The sequence below is a fragment of the Apis cerana genome, linkage group LG12 (genome assembly GCF_029169275.1).
Source record: "Apis cerana isolate GH-2021 linkage group LG12, AcerK_1.0, whole genome shotgun sequence".
Taxonomy (NCBI): domain Eukaryota; kingdom Metazoa; phylum Arthropoda; class Insecta; order Hymenoptera; family Apidae; genus Apis; species Apis cerana.
This window is the reverse complement of record NC_083863.1, coordinates 7,720,601-7,748,292: the sequence shown is the minus strand read 5'-3', so window position 1 is coordinate 7,748,292 and position 27,692 is coordinate 7,720,601. Positions and strand designations below refer to the sequence as shown.

At 27.3% G+C, this 27,692-nt stretch overlaps 2 protein-coding genes across 17 annotated transcripts; one reads left to right on the top strand and one right to left on the bottom strand.

Moving 5' to 3' along the window:
* Window positions 1-119: 119 nt before the first annotated feature.
* LOC107998916 (acetyl-CoA carboxylase) lies at window positions 120-24,717 on the top strand. 15 transcript variants are annotated; one of them, XM_017058451.3, is made up of 13 exons: window positions 120-420; window positions 5,935-6,141; window positions 8,134-8,365; window positions 14,462-14,585; window positions 15,672-16,002; window positions 16,086-16,383; window positions 16,494-16,707; window positions 16,823-17,156; window positions 17,237-17,697; window positions 17,790-21,611; window positions 21,690-21,969; window positions 22,041-22,321; window positions 22,467-24,717. In XM_017058451.3, the coding sequence occupies exons 1-13, from the start codon at window positions 366-368 to the stop codon at window positions 23,085-23,087; spliced, it is 7,260 nt and encodes a 2,419-aa protein (XP_016913940.1). In that variant the 5' UTR covers window positions 120-365; the 3' UTR covers window positions 23,088-24,717. The 15 variants fall into 15 exon arrangements, with proteins under 15 accessions (XP_016913940.1, XP_016913942.1, XP_016913949.1 ...); XM_062082866.1 differs by having other exon boundaries at window positions 280-420; window positions 5,872-6,141; XM_017058452.3 differs by lacking the exon at window positions 120-420 and adding an exon at window positions 4,193-5,221.
* On the bottom strand, window positions 23,803-27,387 carry LOC107998996 (SID1 transmembrane family member 1). 2 transcript variants are annotated; one of them, XM_017058611.3, is made up of 9 exons: window positions 26,886-27,387; window positions 26,516-26,817; window positions 26,253-26,403; window positions 26,080-26,163; window positions 25,660-25,974; window positions 25,052-25,592; window positions 24,712-24,977; window positions 24,411-24,620; window positions 23,803-24,222 (listed from the first exon to the last, which is right to left on the bottom strand). In XM_017058611.3, exons 1-9 carry the CDS (start codon window positions 27,117-27,119, stop codon window positions 23,935-23,937), a joined length of 2,391 nt encoding a protein of 796 aa, XP_016914100.1. In that variant the 5' UTR covers window positions 27,120-27,387; the 3' UTR covers window positions 23,803-23,934. The 2 variants fall into 2 exon arrangements, with proteins under 2 accessions (XP_016914100.1, XP_016914101.1); XM_017058612.3 differs by having other exon boundaries at window positions 26,694-26,817; window positions 26,886-27,264.
* Window positions 27,388-27,692: the final 305 nt, after the last annotated feature.

The window sequence follows — 27,692 nt, the reverse complement described above, 5'->3', positions numbered from 1 at the left end:
CCACAAACAATTACTTTCCTACTCACAGAGTAGATTAATTTGAAACTGTATTGTACTGTGAGAACCTGACCTCTAGATATAAAATGTAATACTAAAAGATTTTTCTCAATCGGTACATAAATCACCGTGGAAATCAACAGTGGAACCACCAAAAGTGTCGGTATATGAATTCTTTATGTTGCTCCACGGTGTACGTGCCTTAGCGGAAGTAAAAAAATCCATGTTTAGAAGGTGACAATAATTTCCTATACTGTGATCGACATTGTTCGGTCGTTTACAAATTATAACCAGGCATAAACAGTGCCGTGTAACATTCTTTCGTGACAAATTGTGAACAAAATCATATCGAATGACAGAGAACGGAGATGAACTTAACCTCAATGAGGAACGTGCTACTCCACCGCGAAAGATTCGTCACCGGTAAGTTTATTTTCATTTTCATATCAGCTTTGATTTTTCTCATTGAAGATTACCCAAAGATTACGCAAATGAAATTTCCATGTACAGTAGCATTAAAGTTCTATTTAGTATACATCATAACGCGTGTTACTTGGTTACGCTTTATAGCCAATCAAAATACAGCATACGTCGCCTGACTCAATCAACCAATCGGAATAGTCTGTCAATTTTTTGATTGCCTTGTGTGAAAATCTATAGAATTTGTTACCGTTGAATATATGTAATTTTTTAATAAATTATAATAACATTAATACGTTTATTAAATAAGAAAATATATATTTACTTTCATAGCTATGTAGTGCTTCACAAAATTAAAATACGCTAATAGCTAACATAAACTGATGATAAATTTATAAAGTAATATTTTTATAATTATATTTAATTACGGTTAAAAATTTGTTTACTATTTATAGATATGTATTATATTATCAAATGTCATTGAATTTATCTGTTTTTTTTATAATTTGTAAAAACTTATATCTATTGATATTGTTTCCCGCGATAAAGGAACGACACTTAATTGTTTTTTAGCAATATCTTTTGTTTGCATTCTTTCGTTTATATCTATTATTCTATAATTTTGATTATATGTCATCAATAGGAAAATTCAATTTATATATAATTATGTATATTTAATTAGACAAATTTTAAAAATAAATATTAAAATAGATTTGTATTCTGTCATTGCGAGATATTTCAGTTGTATGATGTTTTATGCTTTACACGAATTACATAAATGTAACGAATATAACGAAACATTAAAGAATGTTCGATAAAGCTTCGTATATATACTTATATACGTATAATCTTGTAATAGTTGCGTATAATCTTCTTAATTTTTAAAAGTAGGCTAACCAAAACAAATTACAAAATATGAGATATTTTTGGAATTTATACATAACTATGTGGAACAAATTATTAAAATATTCTGTTTAATTCAAATAGATTAACTTGTTTTAATATACATTATATACATTATATTACAGAAAAGTAAGAATGTATGTTGCTATATACATATATAAATACGTGCTGTCAGAAACACGATAAAACGATGTCATCAATTATGCAATAAGTGATATTGTACTTATCAATGAACGATATTATACAAATCGTACCATTTTTATGAAATTTCATATTCACGTGATCGATGACCCTGATAATCATTCTTTTTGTTACATCATTAAACTCAATATTAAATTTTTACTAATTATATTTCTAATTTGTTATAACATATATAACCTGTATATTATACAGTACAGATTAAATAATAAAATATACATAAATTTTGTTTTTAAAAAAACAACTTAAAAATTATTAATATCAGAGAATAATATATTTTAAATCAAAAATATTTAAATGAAATTAGTTATTTTAAAGAAGTAGATTAATTTATAAATTGAAAATGTACACATATTAAATATCTCAATGTATGTAAATATTTGCGGAAATTTATAAAGAAAGATTATATCGAATAGTATATTAATATTATATCATGTTAATTGTTTTTGTGTTAATAATTTTATCGAAGTTAGAAAACTAATACTGCATACAATACATTATTTTTATCAATTTCACATGACAATTAGATAGATTGTATATTTTTATAAGTTTCGAAATAGTAAAAAATCCTTTTTCTTTCTATTCATATAAAATAACATTATTAAAGGAATTTTTTTATATTATAAATTATAAATTATAAATTATTTTCATTATAAATAAAAATAATAAAAAGTTTCTCTAAACAATATAGTATTCTCAATATAAATATATATATATATTGAAAATATTATTTATTGTTAATAAGCAACGCCTTATTATCAATTCATTTTACAATCTTAAACGTATAAATAATATTATTGATTAAATTTAATTATTCAACATATTTGATGATTGCTTTTCGTTATTATTTCTTTTTTTTTTTGCATGATTTTTTGCAATTCAAAAGAGAATAAAATAAATAATATTCTTAATTTAATTTTATTGTTAATATTTTGTTCGATATTTTAATTCGCCATTTTTAATATTGATATAACTGAATATTACAAGAGATAATATGACAATGAATAAAAAAAACTCAACAAAAATGTAAAAATAAAAAAATCAAAATAAAAAATAAACTAACAGAGAGAAAAATTATTGTAGTTAATAATAATAGTAAAAATTATAAAGGAAACATCTATTTACGTTTAACTATTATCACAATAGATTTTGTTAAATACATTTGTATATTACTGATAACCAGTAACCTATGTTCTCAGCTAGTTTAGTTTCGTGATTCAATGTCATACGATTCTTCGTAAAAGTCACGAATCAAACACGCAGCACTGATGGTCAAAATTTTCATCATTAAATTGAAATCTATTCAAACACGGTACATTGTGAAGATATTTCTCATTTCAACTGATAAACATTTTTCTTTCCGATCATTAATAAATCGCATTATTTATTTTCAAATAATATGAACTTAATATCAACTTTTATCTTCAATTGTGAATAATTTCAAACAAAGCATTTATTTTAATGTAGAATTAGAAATAAAGTTGACCTTTAAACTCAAAAAATATTAACGTATTAAAAACGAAACGAAAATCTCATTATTTTCAATTAAAAATTCATGGATATTTTCCAAATTTGTTAGAAAATCGGAAAATTATTGAATATATAATTAAAAATATAAAAATCTAATATAATAAATTTAGATAAAAAAAGATAAAAATCGTAAATAAATAAAAAATATATTTTTTATTGTAAAAGGTAAAAAAATTATTTTATGTATCATTTCAGAAAAATATGTTACTATAAATATTTTTAATGATATCTGAAGATTAATCTTCAAAGTGACATTATTTGAATTTGATATTGTATGAAAATTAATTAACAATTTCTTATGCATATAATGATTATAAATATTTTTTTTCTTATATTGTATAATGTAAAATAATACTATATTTGATATACAATTACATAACAATATTCATGCAGAATATCCATACGCTGAACAAGTATATATATACATACATGTGTAATGCGTACATCGCGTGTTTACACTTATATGTATGCATACACTCATGGACGTCACCAGAATGTGTGAATAAAGATACACTTACCTCTATCCTTCTTTTAATAATGCCCACTTCGGTTCTTGTACACTGTATTACGAAGCTATCAACATGTTTATGATGATTGGAATTCATTAAGATGATATAGAGAATATGATTCGAAGACAACAGCATTGAATTGAATTGAAAAGCATTTAATTTATTGTAAAAAATATTTAAGATTTTTATAATAGTTGATGTAGTAATCATAAACAAAATTGAGATAGAAATTGATAATGTTGAAAGAGATGTAAGAATAAAATTATTCGAAAAAGACATAAGAAGTGAGTAAGACATAAAATTATTTATTTCCTTATTTTTCAAAAATAATAAATTTAATATTATATTATATAATATTTTATAGTTATTATTTATTTATTTTATAATTATTATAAAATAATTATAATTTATATTTTTTTAATATTTATAATTATTATAATTATTATAATATTATATATATATATTATTATAATATTTATGTATATACAAAAGAAAAATTTGAATAAAAATAATACTAAATCGAAAAAAAAGAAACACGTTAAAATTACCTATTATTTTATCAATAATATTATAATATATTAAGAATATTTAAAACTTACTGTCAAATGAAAGAAATTGGAATAATAATAATAATAATAATAATAGTAATAATAATATCTTACATAACAAAGATTCTCGAAATCTTTAGTAGGTGAAAATTTGACACCAGTCGATCAAGCATACCCGAAGAATACGAAAAAAGAAACGAATAAAGAAATAAAAAAATTGCGATTAAAAATGGCGAACATATTTAACAAGAGACTGCTTAATTTAATTAAAAGTATCTTAACAAACATAAAAAAATGTCACAAAATAAATTTAACACGTATCGTATATTGTGGCTCCGTGTCACAAAACAAAAGTTCCACCGTTCGCATCATAATGCGATATCGACAGTGCTACACTATGAAAAGTGGAACAGACACAGTGTCATCGGTGCCCTCTGAACCCTATCGTCCGGTTTTATTTTTCTTTTTTTTTTTTTTTTCGTTCACTTTTTCTTCTATCGTTCGGTCATTTGTCCACGCGCGTCTCCTCCAATTCGTTTCATTTTGACGCCAGCCGATTTCCTTTTCTCCGTGTAAAGTCGCGCGTGTTCACAAAAGAGCGCGGTATCGGCAAGAACAGCGTGCATGTCAGTGCGTTGTCGTATCTTCTTTCGTGCTCATCGTCGTGAAGTGTAGTAATAGAAGAGCGATGATGACGAGGCTTTGTCGTTCGGATGTTTGATCACGCATTAAAGATAAAAAAGATAAAAGGATAAAAATATAATAAACTCTTATGTGTTCTTTAAAAGGAAATTTCATATTACAAACAAAAGGCAAAACTAATAGTTGATTATTACTTTCGCAACGATTATTGTTTTTCCCCCCTTACTCGATTTTTTCTTTTTCTTGTTTTTTCTTTTTTATTTCCTCAAATCGTATATTTCTTCGTTTAGTTTTTTTTTTTCTTTTGTTTTTTTGTGTATGTGTGTGAAAATACCAAAAATAAGGAAGAGGAACATAATATTTAAATAGAAAGAAAAACAGTGAAAAGAACAATTGTCAACAGAAGAACGCAGATATCCAGGCATCACTCTGTATCTTCTGGTATGCTTCGAGGTCTTCTGGATACTTTTTTCGGTATTGATGAATTTCCTAAATCGTTGGAACACATTAATTCATAGCAAACTCTATTGCGTTCTCCCTGTGAAGCGTTCTAACAAGTTTTTTTTTTTGGAAAATTTCTTCATTATTCACCTCGAGTGCTATTCAACCTTTGATAACTTTGATAACTTATTTTTTATAGAATTTTATATCTAACCTACTTTGATATTATCATTCAATAAATAACGTAGCAATTTAAAATTTGTAAATTTTGACTTATTGATGTAAAACAAAATTTTTATTCATATTTTTTACAAATAGAATTTTATATTTAAGTAACTTTTAAAATTCCAATTTGAAATTTTAATGTGATTTTCTTATGCGTACTTATACGAATTAGAATTTCTTTTCCTGTTGACTAACATTAATTCTAATTAGATGTTTTTGAAACAAGGTTAATCAACAATTTGTTCGATTTTTTTATTATTTGTCTAATATTGAATCATTCTATTATTCTATTAATTAACTACTCAGGAATATTAAAAATCATCAAAGTTCGAGTAACATTTTCCATTCTCTTTGCGTTTGCAACAAACATTAATAAAAACATTACAAGCAGTTTTGTTATCATCGTATAGCAATATAATACAAAGGACATGTTTTATTCGTGTTTCATGTCGAAACAGTGTAGTAAGAAAAAGGCGAATTCGGGAAAAGGATCCTGCTTGATCATTCGGAATTCTTTCAAGGTCTCGTTCAACATCTACTAAGTGAATCACGAAGTGTTTCTTCCGTCGTTCTTCTTTTTACCCCTGTTCTCGCTGGGTTCACATTCGCTGCAATAGCACACCGATATTTTCACATTGGATACATTTTCACGGATCGGCTACAACAAGAGTGGTGGGTGGTTCACGTTTATCGAGCAATTCATTCGCTATTCGGTAGAGGAATCGAGGGTGAGTAGTAACCAGGCTTTTCGAATTTCGATTTTCCTCATGCTTATTCTCTTCCACAATTCTTCTTCGTCATCATCATCATCATCATCATTTGTGGAATCGTGATTGATTTATCCTTTTTCCAATGTGCTAAAAAAAAAAAAAAGAAAATAGATTTGAGAATAAAATTCTCTACTCAATTGCTCTTGATAATATTTTTCGCAAAATGAATCCTGCTGTATTGATTATTCAACAATGACTTTCATTTTCAATGCAGTTTTCATTAGTGACAAATAATTGTCGAAAGTAATTCTCAAGAGTTTTATTCTCAAATAGATTTGCATTCTTAAAAACACATGTCTTCGTTCTAGTTTCATTATTGTTCGTATTTTATTCATCGTTTCATTGTATGAAAACGTATCTACGAGACGTAGTTTTTTCTGGAAAAATTTTACGTCATTAATTTCCATTCGAGAACTAACAAGTTGTTATATTTATCTGAAGAGGATTTAAAACTTTAATCAAATACGAAAAAAGAAATTATAATAGCCTTGACAAGAGCGGCTATTTTTTGAAAAATGATGTGTTTTCTGGTGGTGATGCTGGTGTTGTTATTAACTTGCGTGGATCATTTTTCATTGTGTAATTACATGATGTTAAATAAAAAAAAAAGTTACTTTCATCGTTTAATTTAAATTTCGTAAAAGAAGATATACGATTGAGTTTGTCATATGAAATTTTTCCTTTCAAGAGAACAAAACCTCATTGGTTAATAAAACAAGTTGTAAACATTTCTTTTATTTAAAATTAAATGATTCAGTGAAAAAGTGGTATAAAGTGCATTCTTTTCAAATAACTATAGAAAACGATGTATTTTATGAATCTCTTTTGAAACATAAGATTTTAAAAGTTTATCTATTATTATGCTGAATGTCCAATTTAACTGAATTAATTAAACTGATTAAATCGATATTTTATTTTTACAATTATTAAAAAAAATCACATTAATGACGTCTTTTTGACGTCATTAATTGATGATAATTTTAAATAATTATTTTCTAAAATTCATTATTAAGGATTAATAGCTTTTTTAAATATTTGTAAATTTTTTTTAAAATATACGATGTATACGCAGATATAGAACTGATTTAAATTATTTATTTCATTATTTTATCTTATAGATTACGTATGTCTATTATATATATATGCATTACTTAACATAAATAAAACTATTTGTAAAATGATAACTTTATGAAATCTTATATGCGTTAAATTTATATAATAACTAGTAAGTTATAAATTAACTAGTTATAAATTAATCATATCCATGATTGCTTCTTACGAAATTCATATCCTCATATTATTCGTTTGCATGTACTGCATTTCATTTTTGCTTATTCAATTTCGATCTTAATCGATATTTTTATGCATATATAAATGACAACAATATCATATCGGAGGACTCATAACACGAAGGATTGTTTGGTAATGAAACATTTTTCCCTTTTTCTTTTTTTTTTTTTTTTTTTTTCTTGGAAAAAACTGCATGCAGCTTATTTGGCATGAAAACCATCATTTCGACCACGTCACTTGGAACTTTTGCCTACGAAATTATTACACGACGCGAGAATTGAGGGCCACTCTAAGGAATTTTGCTCAAAAAGTTTCGACAGTTTGAAAGATTCTCGAGGATCAAATCACGTCACTTACCGCATCAGTCTTCTCAGCATCCACGAAGAAAGGCATAAGAACCCTTCGATGTGTTATTAAATTAATGTATTAATACGAATTAAAAACTAACTTAAAAATAATTAACGAGTGGCCCTTGGTGCTAAACAAGGAACGAGATCCGCGAACTTCTATGGGGAGAACGCGACAATGAATTTAAAATATCATACATAGAGAACGCTAACCAAATGGGATTAACAAAGGAAAAGGATGTTGGATTGTATTAATAAAAAAAAAAAAAAAAAAAAGAAATATGGCCAATCTTCACACGATCGAATTTTGAAGGTAACGATAACAGAAGAGAGGAAGGCGACGAGAGGAGGTCGACAGAGAACGAGAACAAATCCTTCAACATCAGTGACACTATGGCGGAAAATCCGGTGAGCTTCGTCGTTGGGGGGCCAGACAACGATCCCGCCGAAGAATCGGAAGTGGAGGATACCTTTCCATCCGAAACAAACGATTTCGAGACGCAGAATGCCATGGCAGGCTTGATCGAGCGCCGCAAGCGGCTCAGGTGATTTATTTTCTTCCTTTTTTTTTTTTTCTTCTATTTATTTTTGTTTCCCTTTTAAAATTGAAAAAAAATGCAAGGAAGTAAGAATAAAGGGATTAAAAAGACATTGTAACAGAGAAACAGGATGATCGAGAATTGGATCGTTCTTGTCGAACTTGAAAAAGATCCACGAGGATTTCTTTTGGTATATATCTAATGTACTTACATATATATGTGATAAATGTTGATCTTCAATCGGTTAATTTTTACGATTCGTTCGAAAGTTTGGGGAGGGGAGGGAGGAGGGGGAAGATGGAAGAAAAGTGAATGGAAAGAGAAAATTGTTACAGGATTTTTAACTTTAGGGAAGGTAGTACCGTATATAAGTTAAATTTCTTTTTAGAGGTTATGTCGTTTTAAACGGTAACGATTGTGACGATGTGGAAAGTGTTGAATAATAGGAAGAATAATTACTATTAAGTTGCTGTTAATTATAGCATTACATTTGCTCATTTTTAAAACACATTTTTCAAAACACAGTTGTTTACCATAATCTTGAAATCATATTTCATGATAACATACTTCATTCATTATGAATGAATGAAATAACGTTTAATTGACAATTATGATTAACCCATTTTTAAATACATCTTTAATAAAAATATAAATTAAAATTAAAAGAGAAATATAGTAAATTTATATTTAATAAATTTTTATTTAATAAATTTTCATTATAAATTTATTAATAAATTAATATATTGAATATTTATAATTATTTAACGTGAAGCTTGTGTAATTTTTTTAGTATTTCATTTTTTTTTTTTTGATAATATCCTGCATAAAAATTTTGTTTTTTATAATTATAAAAATGCACAAATGTAAAAATTTTTCAAGCAATTATGAATATCTGAATTTTAATATTATTCAAAATTATACAAAGTTATAAAAAAATATATTCAAGTTGAAAAAAAAGATTATATCACAATTTTTTTTCTTTTGTATTATCATTTTCATGCTTGTTAATTTAAAGTTTTATAAAATTGAAAGAAATTTTGAATAATTGATAATCTAATCATTTTCTTCTCGAAACAAATCACAGAAATTGTAATCGTTATATTATTATTTTATAAATTATTTATTTTATAATTACATTGAATCCAATTACAAAATGATTTAAAAGTAATTACATTGAATTCAATTACAAAATGATTTTAAACAAATTCATTTCTTCTAGTTATTTTACATTGACATTTTGATAATCAGCTCCTTTTTATTTATAAATTATATATTTTTATAACGTAATAATTTAAACATCATCTTCTTTATATAACATATAGTTTTAACATAATTAATGTGAATATAAATATTTTCATTATTTTTGCAAAAATATATTTGCTTAATTATCGTGTAAAATAAAAAAAAATGCTTCGAGAATGATAAATGTATTTCAAGATATTCTGAGAAATCGAAACGAATAACAATTATAGCATAAAAGACTTTGAACTCAACGACATTTACACATCCTGGTGGTTTAAATTTTAAATAAGAAAATCTTTCATCGATAAACGTTAATCTGAAATTCGTTATAAAAAATTACATAACATGTGACGATCTTTCAGAAAAAATAGAATATTTAATAATTTATTTTGTTATGTTTTCATGGTTGATGAAAAATTTCAATATTTCATATGAATAAAATGCAGATTAAATTCTATTTTAGAAAACAATCGTTTAATAGATAAAGAATTATTCTCTCTTTTTTCCTTTTTTTTTTTTTTTATTTCATTGATGCAAGAGCATCAATTGCTCTTGCATCAATGAAATAAAAAAAAATCATTCGCTGCTTTTTTTGTGTTACTTAATAAGTCATAATAGTTCTTTTATAAAAAAAACGTCGATCACCTGATTTAAATATATTCATATTTATATATTCATATTTACATAGACAATGTTTTTTAAATAAGATTGATATCACTTTATCGATAAATAAATTCTTCGACAGTCCAAAATTTATATTAAAATTTTAATTCTTCTCGTCGATTCTTTTATAAAAAAAAATAATTAAAATTTAAGAGTGAAATCACATTTTATGATACAATAACATACATAAATTTATTCTTCGAGTCAATTAAAAGGAAAAAAAAGACTTACTATTTTGTATTAAAATTAATCTCGATTATATATGAATTATCGAGGATATTTGAATTTTCATTTTATTTTTTTTTTTTATGAATACTTTTTATATAGACAGATTTTTTTCATTTATATATTTATCCGCGTAAAGGAAACCGCATGAAACAAATAATCCACGTAACTTGAGTCCATAATGAGCTGGAGTTACGTATATTATATTATACATTGTATAATACGACACACGAAAGAAATATATTTTAAAATACACTCATTTACAGATACGAGTTTTTTATTCAGATGTAATTAAAAATAATATTTCATCGCTATAGAGTTTCGATTCAATGTTATTTATAACACGCAAAGAAATGCGTATTGCTTTATTTCCGTGTTAGTCGATAAATTTAACTGTCTTTTTCAAAAACCGTCTTTTAAAAAATGACATATTTTCGTACGTGCATATCTTGTCAAAAATTGAACGAAGATAATTCACATAAGAATAAATGGAAAAAAAAAAAATAAATAACTTTGAAAATCAGTCGTTTCCAATTGGTTAGTAACTTCGTTTCGAGTTACTTCCTCGTGTATATCTAACGTATTGCAAGGTAGGGGAAACACTGGATTGGATGAAAGGTATATACCGTACGATGATGGTTGTCAGTGACCATGAGACTTCTTAGAATGTTGGACAAGTATTCAAGTTGCTTCAAAACTATATATCATTCTTCGATTTCGTTAATATGGCTCGTTAAATCTGTGTTAAATTCTATATTTAATTGTAATTGTCATCGACATTAAAAATTCGTTTAAAATAGAGCAAATAGAGGAAAAGTGTTACAAGTGATAAGACTTTTCATTTCAGGATCCGGTACGGTAAATAACTCGAATAAAAAATTTGTATACTCTAAATTTGTAAACGCCTTAACTCTTGGAAACTACTTTTGGATCGTGGTGATCGGAAGCATAGATGTTGTGAATTCAAATTTATTGAATTTATCTTTTTCCTGTTTAATGATAATATATATTTTATATTTATACATAGAAGAAAATGCAATTCAATCACTTTTTCCATGGATGCTTTCATCATATTGAAGATAATAATAATCTGTGCAATTTACGAAAGATCGATGATTAATCAGAAGAATAAATAAGTATCAATCGATATGGTTCAAATCAATTTTAATTCGATTCGAGTACTCGAAAGTACACGAGCTAAGTGAATTATGATAATTGACGGTCAACGGGGTGAATAAATATTGTAATTGAGAATTGAAAATTAATGGATCTATGTCGTAAATATATATTTACGAAAAGTAAAAAAAAAAAGAAAAAAAGAAAAAAAAAGAAAAAAAAGAAAAGAAACTTTTCTATAAAGTGATATTGTGATATTGAGTTAATTGAACGATGCTAATCAAAAAACTGAAATATATCATCGATTGTGCGTCAAAAGATCGTGTTCATGAGAGCACGTGTATCTCCTATCAGTGATTTTTTTCTATTGTGAAAACAAAAGTTTAGAATTCTTGATAAATCATGCTAATCTCTTGAAAAATAATCGCCTGTTTTTCTTCCACTGATACAATCGAAATAATTCCATAAGATGTTTGTATTGGATGAAAAGAGATCAATAATCAATATATTTAAAAGAAGAAATCAACTTTTACTGTCCTTCTGAACCGGTATTCAGACCGGAAACAAAGTTTTCTGCAACTTTCCTCGTGGAATAATTAAATCACTGTGTGAAATACTTTTGGAGAAGGAAAAACTAGTTTGTTCGTAAGTTAAAAAGAGAGGGAGACGAATAGAAAAATTAAGGAATAACAGGAGAATAAAACTTCAAGGAAATATAGGATAAAATCCTTAAAAAATTTGGAATTCCAATTTTAATTGAAGGTAATGAAGAATATGTAACGGGTATTTTGTGTAATCGTTCAGATACCACAATATGTCATAATAAGTAAAATATATTAATGTTCTTGGCGCGAAAAAGATCGAGTAGTAGAATTACGAAATGAGACGATTAAAAAGATTCATTTTGGCTGAAAATACAGAGGAAGACCCGATATGGAAAAGTTCGGATAACTTAATGATTGGTATATCGAAAATACATGAGGAACTATTGAAGGAATCGACCGCTACACCGGAAACGAAAAAAAAGGAACCAGCCGCTTCACCGGATATATCCATAAAAAAACAACTACAATCGTCGTGTAATTTAACGTAATAGACTTTGTTCCTATTTTAAATCGTTGAAATTAATAATAATTATTAAAGTAAAATCTTTCAAAAGTAGTACGATCTTGAATTTAGATTTTAAATATGATATTTTTAATATCATAATAGTTACAATTTCATTATCAATGTAAAAGAATCTTTATTAATTTCAATTATTTTAAATTTTATCAAATAAATAGATATTTTATTTAGTAAAAAATTAATCAGAAAAGTGCATTATATATATTAATAACGTTCGTATTGGAATTATCTATTTTTTACAATCTACTTTCTACTAATGTAATATCCATCTCACATATAGCATCTAAATACGAATAATTATGAATAAATTATTAATAATTGTACTTTTCTTTGAAATCTACAAAGATATTACGTCAAATTAAAGGAACAATTTGAAATAAGAATATGAATAAGAATTAACAAAATTGCAAAATCCAATAAATAGAATTTCCAACGTAAACAATATATGATCAAATTTTTCATAATTTTTACTTTTAAAGCAGTTTCAAGGATATAAATTGGTAAGCGAATCAAAATTCGCAGAGAAAAAAATATCATATGTCAGCAAGATTCTAGTGGAATGTTTCCAATCTTTAAAATGAAATTCGAATGTTGTGAACGAAATATTGTTTTTCGAGGTGATTCAGTGTTTAAAATTAATGAATATAAATAAAAAAAAATTTCTTGTTTTATTCATATTTTTTATTAATTTCAATTTGTTTATATTAGCTAAAGTTATAAAAATATAAAAGTATATAAAAACCATTTTATTATATATCTTTAAATTTATGCACATTTATTTATACATTCATGATAAAACAAACGTTTATCAATATAAAAATATTCATAAATTATTATAGAATAATCACGTGAATCCACATAATTCTTTTGAGTTTTGAATTCTTACTCATAGCCGATGCGTTCACCTTTAAGCATACGCGTTGCAGATGAAGAAGAGAAATGAACAAGGAAGAAAAGAGATACTGCGTTCACACTAATGTTCCCGATCGATTCGTTTATCTTTCATCTAGCAACAAGTTTGTCAACGAAATCAAATAGATTTCAACGAAAAAAGAATATATATCATTTTTCGTCAGAAAATCTATCAAACAAACTCAGAATTTGTTTAAACACAATTCTAAAATTTTCTTATTTTATGATTATTTTATAATTGATAAACTATTCGCGAATTGTTTGCGAATTGTTTCAATATAAATACCGAAAAACGATATCGTTTTTCCTTTATAATCTGTATAGAAACGAATTGTCAAATCACAAAGAATTTTGGTTAATGTAGACGCGGCATAAATATAAGAAAAACGTATCTAGGCGAGATACATAGAAGGTTCCGAAAGCGTTACGAAGGAACGGCATTGCGTGATCCGCTTAAATTAACGGTTTGGTACTTTCTCCGGTGTCATTCACATATTGCCCCGTTAATGGATGATAAAATTACTTTTATAAGTTCTAGGGAAAAATTTAACTCGATTTTTTAAATATTCTTTTCGTAATTTTTTCATAATCGGTATTTGTCAAAATTGACTGATAGTAGCTATTGTAAAACAAGTATTATAAAAAAAACATGCCTAATGATTATTTTAACGAAGAATAGGTAAATAATGGTAAAAATGTTTAAATATATATTGTGAACATTATTAGAAGATAATTAATATTTGGAAACGAAAAATTTGAATTGTTAATAATAAGAATGTATTTAATAAAATAATGTGTGTGTTTTGTCTGATTTTATAGGCCCAGCATGTCGCAGGGTACGGTGATGATCCAGACGCAAAGCCGACTACATGAGAAGGACTTTACTATTGCCACACCTGAGGAATTTGTTCATCGTTTCGGCGGTACAAGAGTCATTAACAAAGTAATATCGATTTCCAATAATATCTTTTTTTTATTTTATACTTGTTGAATTTTAAAATAATTGTCTGTCCTTTTTTTATATATATATTATTTATATATTATTTTATTACCTGCAAATGATTTTTATATTATTATTAAATATATTCATTGTATTTTTAAATTGCATTATATTCAAAAATTTAAAAACATTTGTGTAATAGAAAACAATACAGAAGGAGGTCATTCAATGTGTAGAAGTTTGTATTGTATATGTTCCGCATGAGTATATTACGAACCTCTTGCCGCCTTGTTACAATCGCTAAACGACCTTCGTAGTTGACCTCGAACGACCTTGAATGATCTTGAGTTATACAGATTACTATGCCTATTCCGCGATACTCTGGCGCAATACCAATATAAAACACACATTATTCCATCTTTAATATGTCCTTGAGAGTTTTTTTTTTGTACAAATAGGATAGTCTTATCGTAATATTCGCCTCAGTATAATTAAATAATTTGAATTTAAAATATTTCTTGTCATCGTAAATTAGATTCATTATAATTTGGATTCCATTTATTTATTTTAAAATATAATAAATTTTCTATTAATTATTTAATAAATTATTATATTTTTTTATCAAAAATTTTTATAGATAGAATAATTATTTCTATCTGCATATAATGAAGTTGAGGATCGTATATATATATTCAAATATAATAAAAAAAGAATACATTTTTTATAAATTTAATTTTAAATCATAAATTGATTATATTTTATGTATAATATAATAATTTCTAATTTTCTTTTTTTTCTCGCATATCAAGTATTTATTATATCTCGATTTATTCAAATTTCTTGCCTCCGAGGTAAACCGATAAATCGAAATTATATTCTTTTATTCAATTTGAATTAAACAAAAAAAGAAAGAGAAAGATAATTATTAAAAAAAAATGATTCATTAACTATTATTATTCGTTCAATAATGTCTTATATTTTAGATACCAATATATCTAAAATATTTCAATATTAAATTATATATAAAAAATAATATCAATATAGAAATTAAATTTAATAATTAATGTAGTGATTAAATATCAATTATAGGTTCTGATTGCCAACAATGGAATAGCAGCAGTAAAATGTATGCGTTCAATCCGTCGATGGTCCTACGAAATGTTCAAGAACGAACGTGCTGTGCGCTTTGTTGTAATGGTAACTCCGGAAGATTTGAAAGCTAACGCAGAATACATCAAAATGGCAGACCAATACGTACCTGTACCAGGTGGAACCAACAACAATAATTATGCAAATGTCGAGTTAATTGTAGACATCGCTATACGTACACAAGTCCAGGCTGTATGGGCAGGATGGGGTCATGCATCAGAAAATCCAAAGTTGCCAGAATTACTTCATAAAAATAACATGTGCTTCATTGGTAAATTATAGTCGAGAAAATATTTTTATCGATAAATTTTAAATAAAAAAAAGGAAAAGATAAATTATATATTATATTTTTAGGACCATCCGAAAGAGCAATGTGGGCTCTTGGAGATAAAATTGCATCTAGTATTGTAGCACAAACTGCAGATGTACCGACACTTCCCTGGTCAGGTTCAGAATTGACGGCGCAATATAGTGGAAAGAAGATAAAAATATCTTCAGAACTTTTTAAAAAAGGATGCGTTTCGACGGTAGAGGAATGCTTAGCAGCAGCCAATAAAATAGGCTTTCCTATAATGGTAAAAGCTAGCGAAGGAGGTGGTGGCAAAGGTATCAGAAAAGTTGAAAACGCTGAAGAATTACCTACGTTATTTAGGTAAGAATAAAATTGTTAGATTTAGAAAAATTAATGTTTTATAAAAATGAATTATGTATCTAACAAAATATTATGGACATTACATTAATAATCCTTAACGATTTTCTCAGGCAGGTACAAACTGAGATACCTGGATCTCCGATATTCATTATGAAGTTAGCAAAATGTGCACGTCACTTAGAAGTTCAATTACTAGCTGATAATTATGGAAATGCGATATCGTTATTCGGTCGTGATTGTTCTATTCAGAGAAGACATCAAAAAATTATCGAAGAAGCACCAGCCGTAATTGCTAAACCTGAAGTCTTTGAAGAAATGGAAAAAGTAATTACAAGTTATATTTGTAAATTATAAAAATATTTTTTGATTTTTTAAATATAAACTAATCGATAAATAGTACAACGAAAAATTTTATTTTTTATATGTTGTTTTATAATAGGCTGCTGTAAGATTAGCCAAAATGGTTGGATATGTCAGTGCAGGTACTGTCGAATATCTTTACGACACTTCTGGACGATATTACTTTTTGGAATTGAATCCACGTCTTCAAGTAGAACATCCATGTACTGAAATGGTATCTGATGTTAATTTACCTGCGGCTCAACTTCAGATTGCTATGGGATTGCCCTTACATCATATTAAAGACATTCGTCTTCTTTATGGTGAAAGTCCATGGGGAGATAGCGTCATTGATTTCGATCAACCACGACATAAACCTCAACCATGGGGTCATGTGATAGCAGCAAGAATTACTAGTGAAAATCCTGATGAAGGTAATAAATTGAATTTCATTAAAAAATTGTTTTATTTTTGATCAAATTAAAGAATTCTATTATAATAATTATATATTTAGGTTTTAAACCAAGTTCGGGTACTGTTCAAGAATTGAATTTTCGGTCTTCAAAAAATGTTTGGGGTTATTTCTCAGTAGGAGCTTCTGGAGGTCTTCACGAATTCGCAGATTCTCAGTTTGGTCATTGTTTTTCTTGGGGAGAGGATCGTAACCAGGCTCGAGAAAATTTAGTCATAGCTTTAAAAGAATTGAGTATTAGGGGTGATTTCAGAACCACTGTCGAATATTTGATCACATTATTAGAAACTGAATCTTTTCAACAAAATAATATAGACACTGCTTGGCTTGATTTATTGATCGCCGAACGCGTTAGAAGTGATAAACCGGATGTATTATTAGCTGTAACGTGTGGCGCGCTTCATATCGCTGATAGGACAATCACGGCTGCTTTCACTGGATTCCAAACAGCATTAGAAAAAGGACAAATACAAGCTAGTAATGATTTAGATAATATTATCGATGTAAGTTTTTATATTAAGTTTTATATTGTTAGTTTAATAATTTAATGTAATTTAATTTTTTAAATATTATGAAATCTAATAAAATCTTTCAGGTTGAACTTATTAACGATGGATATAAATATAAAGTACAGACTGCTAAGTCAGGTCCTAATAGTTATTTTCTTGTTATGAACGGTTCCTACAAAGAAGTAGAAGTACACCGACTGTCAGATGGAGGATTGCTGCTCTCTTTAGATGGTGCAAGTTTTACTACTTATATGAGGGAAGAAGTTGATCGTTATAGAATTATTATTGGAAATCAAACTTGCATCTTTGAAAAGGATAACGATCCTTCTTTATTAAGATCACCATCAGCCGGAAAATTGATCAGTTATTTGGTAGAAGATGGTGGACATGTGAATGCTGGACAAGCCTATGCAGAAATTGAAGTTATGAAAATGGTAATGACAATAACAGCGAGCGAAGCTGGTCGTGTCTTCTATGTTAAAAGACCGGGTGCTATTCTTGAGGCTGGTACTTTGATTGCTCAATTAGAGTTGGACGATCCGTCTTTGGTAACGAAAGCCCAAGATTATACTGGTCAATTCCCAGAAACTGCAGCACCAGCAATACCGGAAAAATTAAATCATTTACATGCTAAATATAGAATCGCTTTAGAAAACACTTTAGCAGGATATTGTTTGCCAGACCCATATCATTTACCACGAGTACGAGAACTTCTTGAGAAATTTATGAATTCACTTCGTGATCCTAGTTTACCTCTACTTGAATTACAAGAAGTAATTGCAACAATATCAGGAAGAATTCCAATTTCTGTCGAGAAAAAAATCAGAAAATTAATGTCGTTGTATGAAAGAAATATTACCTCTGTTTTAGCTCAATTTCCTAGTCAACAGATTGCTGCTGTAATTGATGGACATGCAGCAACTCTTTCAAAGCGATCTGAACGTGACGTATTCTTTTTAACTACTCAAGCTATAGTACAATTAGTACAAAGATATAGAAATGGAATACGTGGAAGAATGAAAACTGCTGTTCACGAACTTCTTCGACAATATTATACAGTTGAAAGCCAGTTCCAACAAGGGCATTATGATAAATGTGTTTCAGCTTTAATAGAACAGTACAAAGATGATGTAGCAACAGTAACAGCTATGATCTTTAGTCACAATCAAGTCACAAAGAAGAATGTTTTAGTAACTATGCTCATTGATCATCTTTGGGCAAATGAACCCGGCCTCACGGATGAATTGTCGAGTACATTGACAGAATTAACTAGTTTGAATCGTACAGAACATAGTCGTGTGGCATTACGTGCAAGACAAATTCTAATTGCTGCTCACCAACCTGCATATGAGTTAAGACATAATCAAATGGAATCTATATTTTTGTCAGCAGTAGATATGTACGGCCATGATTTTCACCCAGAAAATTTACAAAAATTGATCCTTTCTGAAACATCTATTTTCGATATTTTACATGATTTCTTTTATCATTCCAATCGTGCAGTTTGTAATGCTGCTTTAGAAGTTTATGTCCGCAGAGCTTATATCAGCTATGAGTTAACATGTTTACAACATTTAGAACTATCAGGTGAAGTGCCACTTGTACATTTCCAATTCTTATTACCTAATAATCATCCCAATATACAGAATCAATCTTCAGTTAATCATAGAATTGGAGCTATGGCAGCTTTCCAAGATATGGATCAATTTGTTCGATATTCTGATGAAGTTTTCGATCTCTTAGAAGACTTATCTTCAGTTACCACAGTTTCAGCCAAAGTTTTAGAAGCAGTAGATGCAGCTGGAAGCGAATCGAGACATAGCACATCTATAAATGTATCTCTAAGTACTGCAGAAACTGCTGGTCCGGTAGAAGTTGGTGAACGACCAACAGAACCGGTACATATTTTAAGTATTGCCGTCCAAGAAAAGGAAAATCATGATGATGCTATAATGGCAAAAATTTTTGGAGATTGGTGTGCTGCAAATAAAGAAGAATTAATCTTGCGAGGTATAAAAAGAATTACGTTCGCTGCTTTAAAGAAAAGACAGTTTCCTAAATTCTTTACATTTCGTCAAAGAGATGGTTTTGTTGAAGATAAAATTTATCGACATCTTGAACCTGGTTGCGCTTTTCAATTAGAATTAAACAGAATGAGAACTTATGATCTTGAAGCTTTACCAACTTCGAATCAAAAAATGCATCTATATCTTGGTCAAGCAAAAGTTGCTAAAGGACAACAAGTCACAGATTATCGTTTCTTTATTCGTTCTATTATAAGACATTCTGATCTTATTACAAAAGAAGCTAGTTTTGATTATCTTCATAATGAAGGTGAACGTGTCTTATTAGAAGCTATGGATGAATTGGAAGTTGCATTTTCACATCCTCTTGCAAAACGTACGGAATGCAATCATATTTTTCTGAACTTTGTACCTACAGTTATTATGGATCCAGCAAGAATAGAAGAAAGTGTAACAAGTATGGTATTGAGATATGGTCCAAGATTATGGAAATTACGAGTCCGTCATGCTGAGATTAAAATGACGATTCGTCCAGCACCAGGAAAACCAACATCTATTATACGTTTATGTATTGCTAATGATAGTGGATATAGTATAGATTTACACCTTTATACAGAAATAACTGATCCAAAGACTGGTATCATTCGTTTTGAATCTTATCCTTCTGCAAAGGCAAATGGTACTTGGAGGCCCGGACCTATGCATGGTTTACCGATTTCTACGCCATATTTAACCAAAGATTATCTTCAAGCAAAGCGGTTTCAAGCACAAAGTGCTGGTACAACATATGTATATGATTTACCAGACATGTTTAGACAACAAACTGAGAAACTATGGCACAAATACATAGAAGAAAGAGAACAATCTGATATAACGATTCCGAATACTGTAATGGATTGCGTGGAATTAGTATTAGAGGGTGAAAATTTAGTAGAACAGAAACGTCTTCCTGGTGAAAATAATATCGGTATGGTCGCTTGGAGATTAAGACTTTATACACCAGAATATCCTATAACTGGTAGAGACATTATATTAATTGCGAACGACTTAACACATTTAATTGGTTCCTTTGGCCCAAAGGAAGATTTAGTATTTTTCAAAGCATCTGAAAGAGCTAGACAACTTGGAATTCCTCGAATATATTTTTCCGCAAATTCTGGAGCTCGTATTGGTTTAGCAGAAGAAGTAAAAGGATTATTCAGAATCGCTTGGGAGGATGACGATGAACCAGAAAAAGGATTCAAATATATATATCTAACTCCGGATGATTACGCACGCTTAGCACCATTTAATTCAGTAAAAACTTCGTTGATTGAAGATAAGGGAGAATCTCGTTACAAAATTACTGATATTATTGGTAAAGAGGATGGTCTTGGTGTAGAAAATTTGAAATATGCTGGTATGATTGCTGGAGAAACGTCAAAAGCTTATGATGAAATAGTTACAATTTCCATTGTTTCTTGTCGTGCTATTGGTATCGGTTCTTATTTATTACGTCTTGGGCAAAGAGTGATTCAAATAGAAAATTCTCATATCATTTTAACCGGGTATAAAGCATTGAATGTTGTATTAGGTCGCGAAGTATATGCTAGTAACAATCAATTAGGTGGTATACAAATCATGCATAATAATGGAATATCACATGCAACTGATGTAAGAGATATAGAAGGTATTGCCACTGCTTTAAGATGGTTAAGTTATTGTCCGAAATATAAAGGAGCGCCTCTTCCTATATTATCATCACTTCTTCCTGATCCAATTGATAGAGAGATTACTTATGTTCCTACAAAGACAGCTTATGATCCAAGATTAATGCTTGAAGGTAGAATACAAAATGGTACAAATTATTGGGAGAGTGGATTCTTTGATCGTGGCTCTTGGCAGGTATATTTTATCTCATATATTAATTATTTGATAAAATAGTTGTAATATTTTCTATTAATAATATAATAATATTTGTAGGAAATAATGAGACCTTGGGCTCAAACTGTGGTAACTGGACGAGCTAGATTAGGAGGAATTCCTTGTGGTGTTATTGCAGTAGAAACAAGAACTGTTGAATTGCATTTACCCGCTGATCCTGCTAATCTCGATTCAGAAGCTAAAACAATCTCTCAAGCAGGACAAGTATGGTTTCCTGATAGTGCATATAAAACTGCTCAAGCTATTCAAGATTTTGGAAAAGAAGAACTTCCACTTTTTATCTTTGCTAATTGGAGAGGATTTTCTGGTGGAATGAAAGGTTTTCATTAATTGTTAATAATTATTTTTATTATTTTTTAATGAAATTATTAACGACATATTTTTTTATAGACATGTATGAACAGATTATCAAATTTGGTGCTTACATTGTGGATGGATTAAGAAAATATACTAAACCAATATTTATATATATTCCACCAAATGGTGAATTAAGAGGTGGTGCTTGGGCAGTTGTTGATCCAACAATAAATCCTCGTTACATGGAAATGTTTGCTGACAATACAAGTCGAGCTGGAGTTTTAGAACCTAGTGGAATAGTAGAAATAAAATTTAGAAATAAAGATTTAATTAAAACTATGCATAGGATTGATACAGTAATACAGAAACTTAAAGTAACTATAAATATGATTATAAATATCTATAAATATTATTTTTACTTATTATTTATAAATGATATATGACATATAATACTAAAATCATTTTATTAATGATATTTATTATAAAATTATTATTTTATTTATTATTTATTATTTTTAGGAAAACTTATCCAATGTAAATTCACCTGAAGAACGAAAAGAAATCGAAAGTCAAATACGTAAGAGAGAACAAACTTTAGAACCTATGTATCATCAAGTTGCAATTCATTTCGCGGATCTTCACGATACACCAGAAAGAATGTACGAGAAAAATGTCATTCACGATATTATTCCATGGCGAAAAGCGCGAAGATTACTTTACTGGCGACTTAGAAGAAGACTTTTAGAGGATGAAATAAAAGAGGAAGTTCTTTCAACGCAACGAAATTTAGATGTTGATTTTAGACAAGTAGGTGCGATGTTGCGTAGATGGTTCATAGAGGATAAAGGTGCCACGGAATCATATTTATGGGATCAAGATGAAGTAGCGACGAATTGGTTGGAAAATCAACGACAAGATGAAAATAGTGTTGTTTCACGTAATATCACTTGTGTCAAACAAGATGCAATCGTTTCTCGAATCAAAGAAGCTCTAGAAGCTTGTCCAGAAGTGAGATTAAATGCAATTTTAGAAATTGCGCACAGACTACATCCAGCAGAACGCACGGAATTGCAAAGAACTTTGTCACAAATAGAAATGACTGCACAGGAGCATCATAATGATTCAAGTGGTTCATCCTAATGTTTCTTTGAATTAAAAAGAAACTCTTGTCTATTTGCGTACCTGCTGTATGTAGTATGTATTAGAATTAATTGTACAGACACTCGTTATTCTTGTTAATAGCAAATTGTACGGAAGTAGTATAATTTTTGGAAAGTTAATAATTGTTTCTATCGATAGCGTTACGTGATGATAGAAAGTAAAAGAACTTGTGTCTTATTAAAGTTCAATGGTGATGCTATCGTGTGTCAGACAGTATCACTGCCATCTCCTAAACCATGGCAAAATGTGCCCTTTGTTTATAATAAGTATATTCATGAATGTAAAAATTATACTTCATGTATACATATATATATTTTATGCATATATATATATGTATATATATATATATATGTATATATATATATATATATATATGTATGTATATGTGTGTATGTGTATATATATATATATATATATATATTTCTTTTTAGGAAAAAGTTTGTTCATTACGTTTATTTTTATCGAACGACTAATGTGTACATCGATATTTTTCATGTTTATCGATAAAAAAAGAAACAACTCGATAAGTAATTTTAAAGTATTAAGTACTATTTTTTCAATCGTGATAAAAAATATCAAAAATTCTTTACTCTCTAGGAATAATTTAATATAAATAAAGGGATAGATAATAAAAAATTTTATGAACTTGAATATTTAACAAAAATAAGGCATTTAATATAAAATAGTTACTAAATGATCTTTATACACATATATTTTATACTATTTTTAATTCATTGATATCAAGTTCAAATGTATATTACATGCAGTCATATCGTTAGAGACATAAAAAAAATTCTCAATATTCTCTTTGTTTATGTCATTGTCCTTAAAAGACTGGTATCTGACTTCGATGTACATCAATTAAATCATCATCTAAAGTAAGCAGTACCATAAATGAAAAAAACATTGCTAAAGCAGATAGAAAATGCCAAATATCATGACTATCAAAAAAGTGTAAGAATTCGCAGGGCTTATTATAATGACGTGATTGAGCTGGAGTAAGTTCCCATGAAATAGTTTTGTTTATAAAAAAATATAAAGCAGCAGCCCAAAATACAATTGATAAAACAATATAAATACATGGTCGAAGTAGAATTCGTTCTTTATGACAAATCTGAAATATTAAAAATATATTAATTCATAATATAAGAATAATAAATATAGATATAATTATTCATATATATATATATATATATATGTAAATATATATATAATATATATAAATAATATATAAATATATATATATGTAAATATATATATATATATATATATATATATATATATATGTGTGTGTGTGTATACCTTCATAATAATATAAAAAGTAGTATATAAAATTAAATTAGACATTAATATGGCTAATAGAAACGTGGCAAAATTTTTTTCTTGATATATATTTCCAATTACTGCAAGAGCAATGTTCCATAAATTTGCTATAACGAGCATAAAAAAGCGTCCTATATACAAAGGTCGAAATAAATATCTAATTCCAGAACGGGCGTCATGTTTACAATTCTAGAAAATTATAAAATTAGTGATAAATTGTGCCTAACAAATAATCAGGTCAAAATGAAAAATATGAAATTCATTAAATATATGAAATTACCTGTAATACTCTTGTTAACAAAGCTCTGAATTTCCATCGTCCCATATAATAAATTTGAATGGTCATAAAAAGACACGTTAATAAATGTGTGATTGTAAATAAAATCCAAAAATATATTGAACCATTCAAAACTCCCATCAAGTTTATGAAAATAATGAATGCTAACATTGCAAATGTAACTGATGCCCGAGCATTTATATCAGGGTGACGAGTTTGATAAATTTTAATCATGCATAATACTGTTATGATGTACATAAAACTTGAATCTAAATGATTAATCTTTGTCATTAATAATATAAAAAAATTGCAATATTTTAATATAAAATAATTGTTATCTTACCAAATTGAAAATTACTTCGATTTGGACATACATGATAACTTCCTGAAAGTATTCCTTCCATAATAAGTGCAGTACCCATTGCATAAAATAATCCATAATGTTGTGGTATACCATAACATTTATTTTTTTCTTCGTCAAATTTATTATGTTCTCGGAAAGATGTTAAAAATATAAATAGGAAACCTAACATAATATATCCAATATTTGAAAATACATGATTAAAATCTGATAATGCTTGAAATGGATGAGCACATAAAAAATTATAATAACACATATCTTGATTGCCAGTAACATGAAGTACATGCTGATATGTAATTAACAGCTGTACTGCAGGTAAAGTATAAAAAATAGCGACTGTTATCAAATAATATAAATATAATCTAGATTTATGCCTAAGAATTTTTGGATCTTTACGAGCCAAATCACAAACAGAAAGTACAAGTTTTGTTCGTATTATTTCCTTATCAGAAAGAGCATCTTCCATTATATCAATATCATCTTCATCCAGTGAAGAATCATCATCTATAGATACAGGTCCTGACTGTAATATAATTAATTATTGATTAAAAAATAGTATTTAAAAAAAAAAGAATAAATTTTTGTTTTACCTCTTCTACTGTTGAAGGACTTGGTATAGGTTCATTAATATGTTCTGATTCTTGATTTAATATCTCTTCTTTCATTTGTCTATCTCTTTTAATTTTTGATATCACAGTGCTCACAACATAGGTAATACAAAAACTAAAAATAAGACATACAACTATTCCTGAAGCAATAATATAATCTTTTTTGGTAATACTAGCATTTATTGTTAATATCACTTGTTTATTCCGTGAAGGAATCATAGTAGGAGTTCCGTAACAATCAGTATCATCACTTTTTACTACAAGTACCACAAAGAAACCTAATGGAAATTCTTCTTTCTAAAAGATAATAATTAAACTTTAAGTAAATTTAATTAAAACAACTAACTCTATATATTATATAAAATATGTTAAAAAATACATTTTAACATAAAAAATATTTACTGGCACAGTTATACCACCCTGTCGAATTACAGTTTGCCAATATCCAGAAAATTCAATATTCCTTTCTAAATCAAATACAGGACACTAAAAAAAAATCATAAAGCATATATTGTATTATAAATATATATATAACATGTATGAATATGATAATTAGATATAAAATTTAGACTTACTGATATATTTTGTATTGAAACAGTCATACAAATATCACTATCAGACTTGACATGAACAATTACAGAAGAACTTTCTACTTGTCCTGAGAAAGTATAACCATAATAAATAGGTTGAGATGGTGAAATTTCTACAGTTTTGTTTTCTCCAGTACTGAAAAAAATGAAAATAATTATTATTAATTTCCTTTATTTTATTTTATAATTCAATTTCAAGATATAATAATAAATTTCTATTGCTTATCTATATTTATTATAATATGTACCTTAAATAAAAATTATGTTCTTTTGTCACATTAAGTATAAATGAAATATTTTGATGATTAGTAGTGGATACACTAATAATCATAAATTCTTTTTCCTGTTTTAGTCCATTGAGATTATAATTGGTTGAACATAGAGTTCTACTTGTTTTATTATATTCTGAATTATTAAAATACATACTCTTCACTATAAGAGGGATTTGCCATGATAAGAATTCTTTTTTCTGGCGAACAACTACTATAAGAGGTAGATTACTTGTAGCATTGCTTTCAACTTCTATTCTTACAGTTTCCATTGAAGTTACCTAAAAATAAAATAATGTTATATAAGATTATATAAAAACTATAATTTCTATAAAAAATTTATACTTACATTATTAATAGGGTATAAAAATACATATTCAACATTAATATTTATGGCAAATTGATATGCTGTATAATTTGCCATAATAACAATAGAAGAAAATGATTGAGATTGCAAAGGAATAACTTCATGAAAATTAAATAATAATAGAGTAATCACCATTAAAATCTTCTGCATAATTAACACCTTAAATATTGATATATAATTAACCAAAATTTTTATAAAATACATAAATATATACATAAATATATTCAATTCTAACTAATATTTGTACAAAAAAAGTATTAATTTAGAAAATTAATTTTTTCATTTACGAAAATCAAATATAAAATTTGATATTCTAGTATGCAAATACATATTTTTTAGATATAATAGAAATAATATTGATATTGACAGTCACAAAATGATTAAACTTGCTTAAACGATACTGTTATAGCTTAAAACATTCGAAAAGAATGCAAACTTGATTGGTTATTTCTGATAGATCTATAATTATAAAAATAAAAATGTTTATTTGCAAAAAAAATTATTTAAATATGAATTATGAATACTTTCATAAATAATCTTTTAAATAAAATTAGATATGCAAATACAATTGCATGAATATACATTGCATACAATTATGAAATAATTACTTAATTATGTTAATACTATATTATTTTTCATATTAATTCATATTTTCCTATGAATAAAATTTTCAAATTCTACATCGAATATTTAGCGAATGAAAAATAAAAATCTATTATATATTATAAAACAAATATATATTATATCATGATTTAATAAATAAAATAAAATTATTATTAATTTAATAAA

Coding starts and splice junctions, on each gene's coding strand:
- LOC107998916 (XM_017058451.3), top strand. CDS start 366: ATGAACTTAACCTCAATGAGGAACGTGCTACTCCACCGCGAAAGATTC. Junction 6,142..8,133: donor ATTCGGTAGAGGAATCGAGG/GTGAGTAGTAAC, acceptor CGAATTTTGAAG/GTAACGATAACAGAAGAGAG. Junction 21,970..22,040: donor ATTTTCTGGTGGAATGAAAG/GTTTTCATTAAT, acceptor ATTTTTTTATAG/ACATGTATGAACAGATTATC.
- LOC107998996 (XM_017058611.3), bottom strand. CDS start 27,119: ATGTATATATTTATGTATTTTATAAAAATTTTGGTTAATTATATATCA. Junction 26,164..26,252: donor TTTCAATACAAAATATATCA/GTAAGTCTAAAT, acceptor ATTTTTTTTTAG/TGTCCTGTATTTGATTTAGA. Junction 24,978..25,051: donor TCGAAGTAATTTTCAATTTG/GTAAGATAACAA, acceptor TTAATCATTTAG/ATTCAAGTTTTATGTACATC.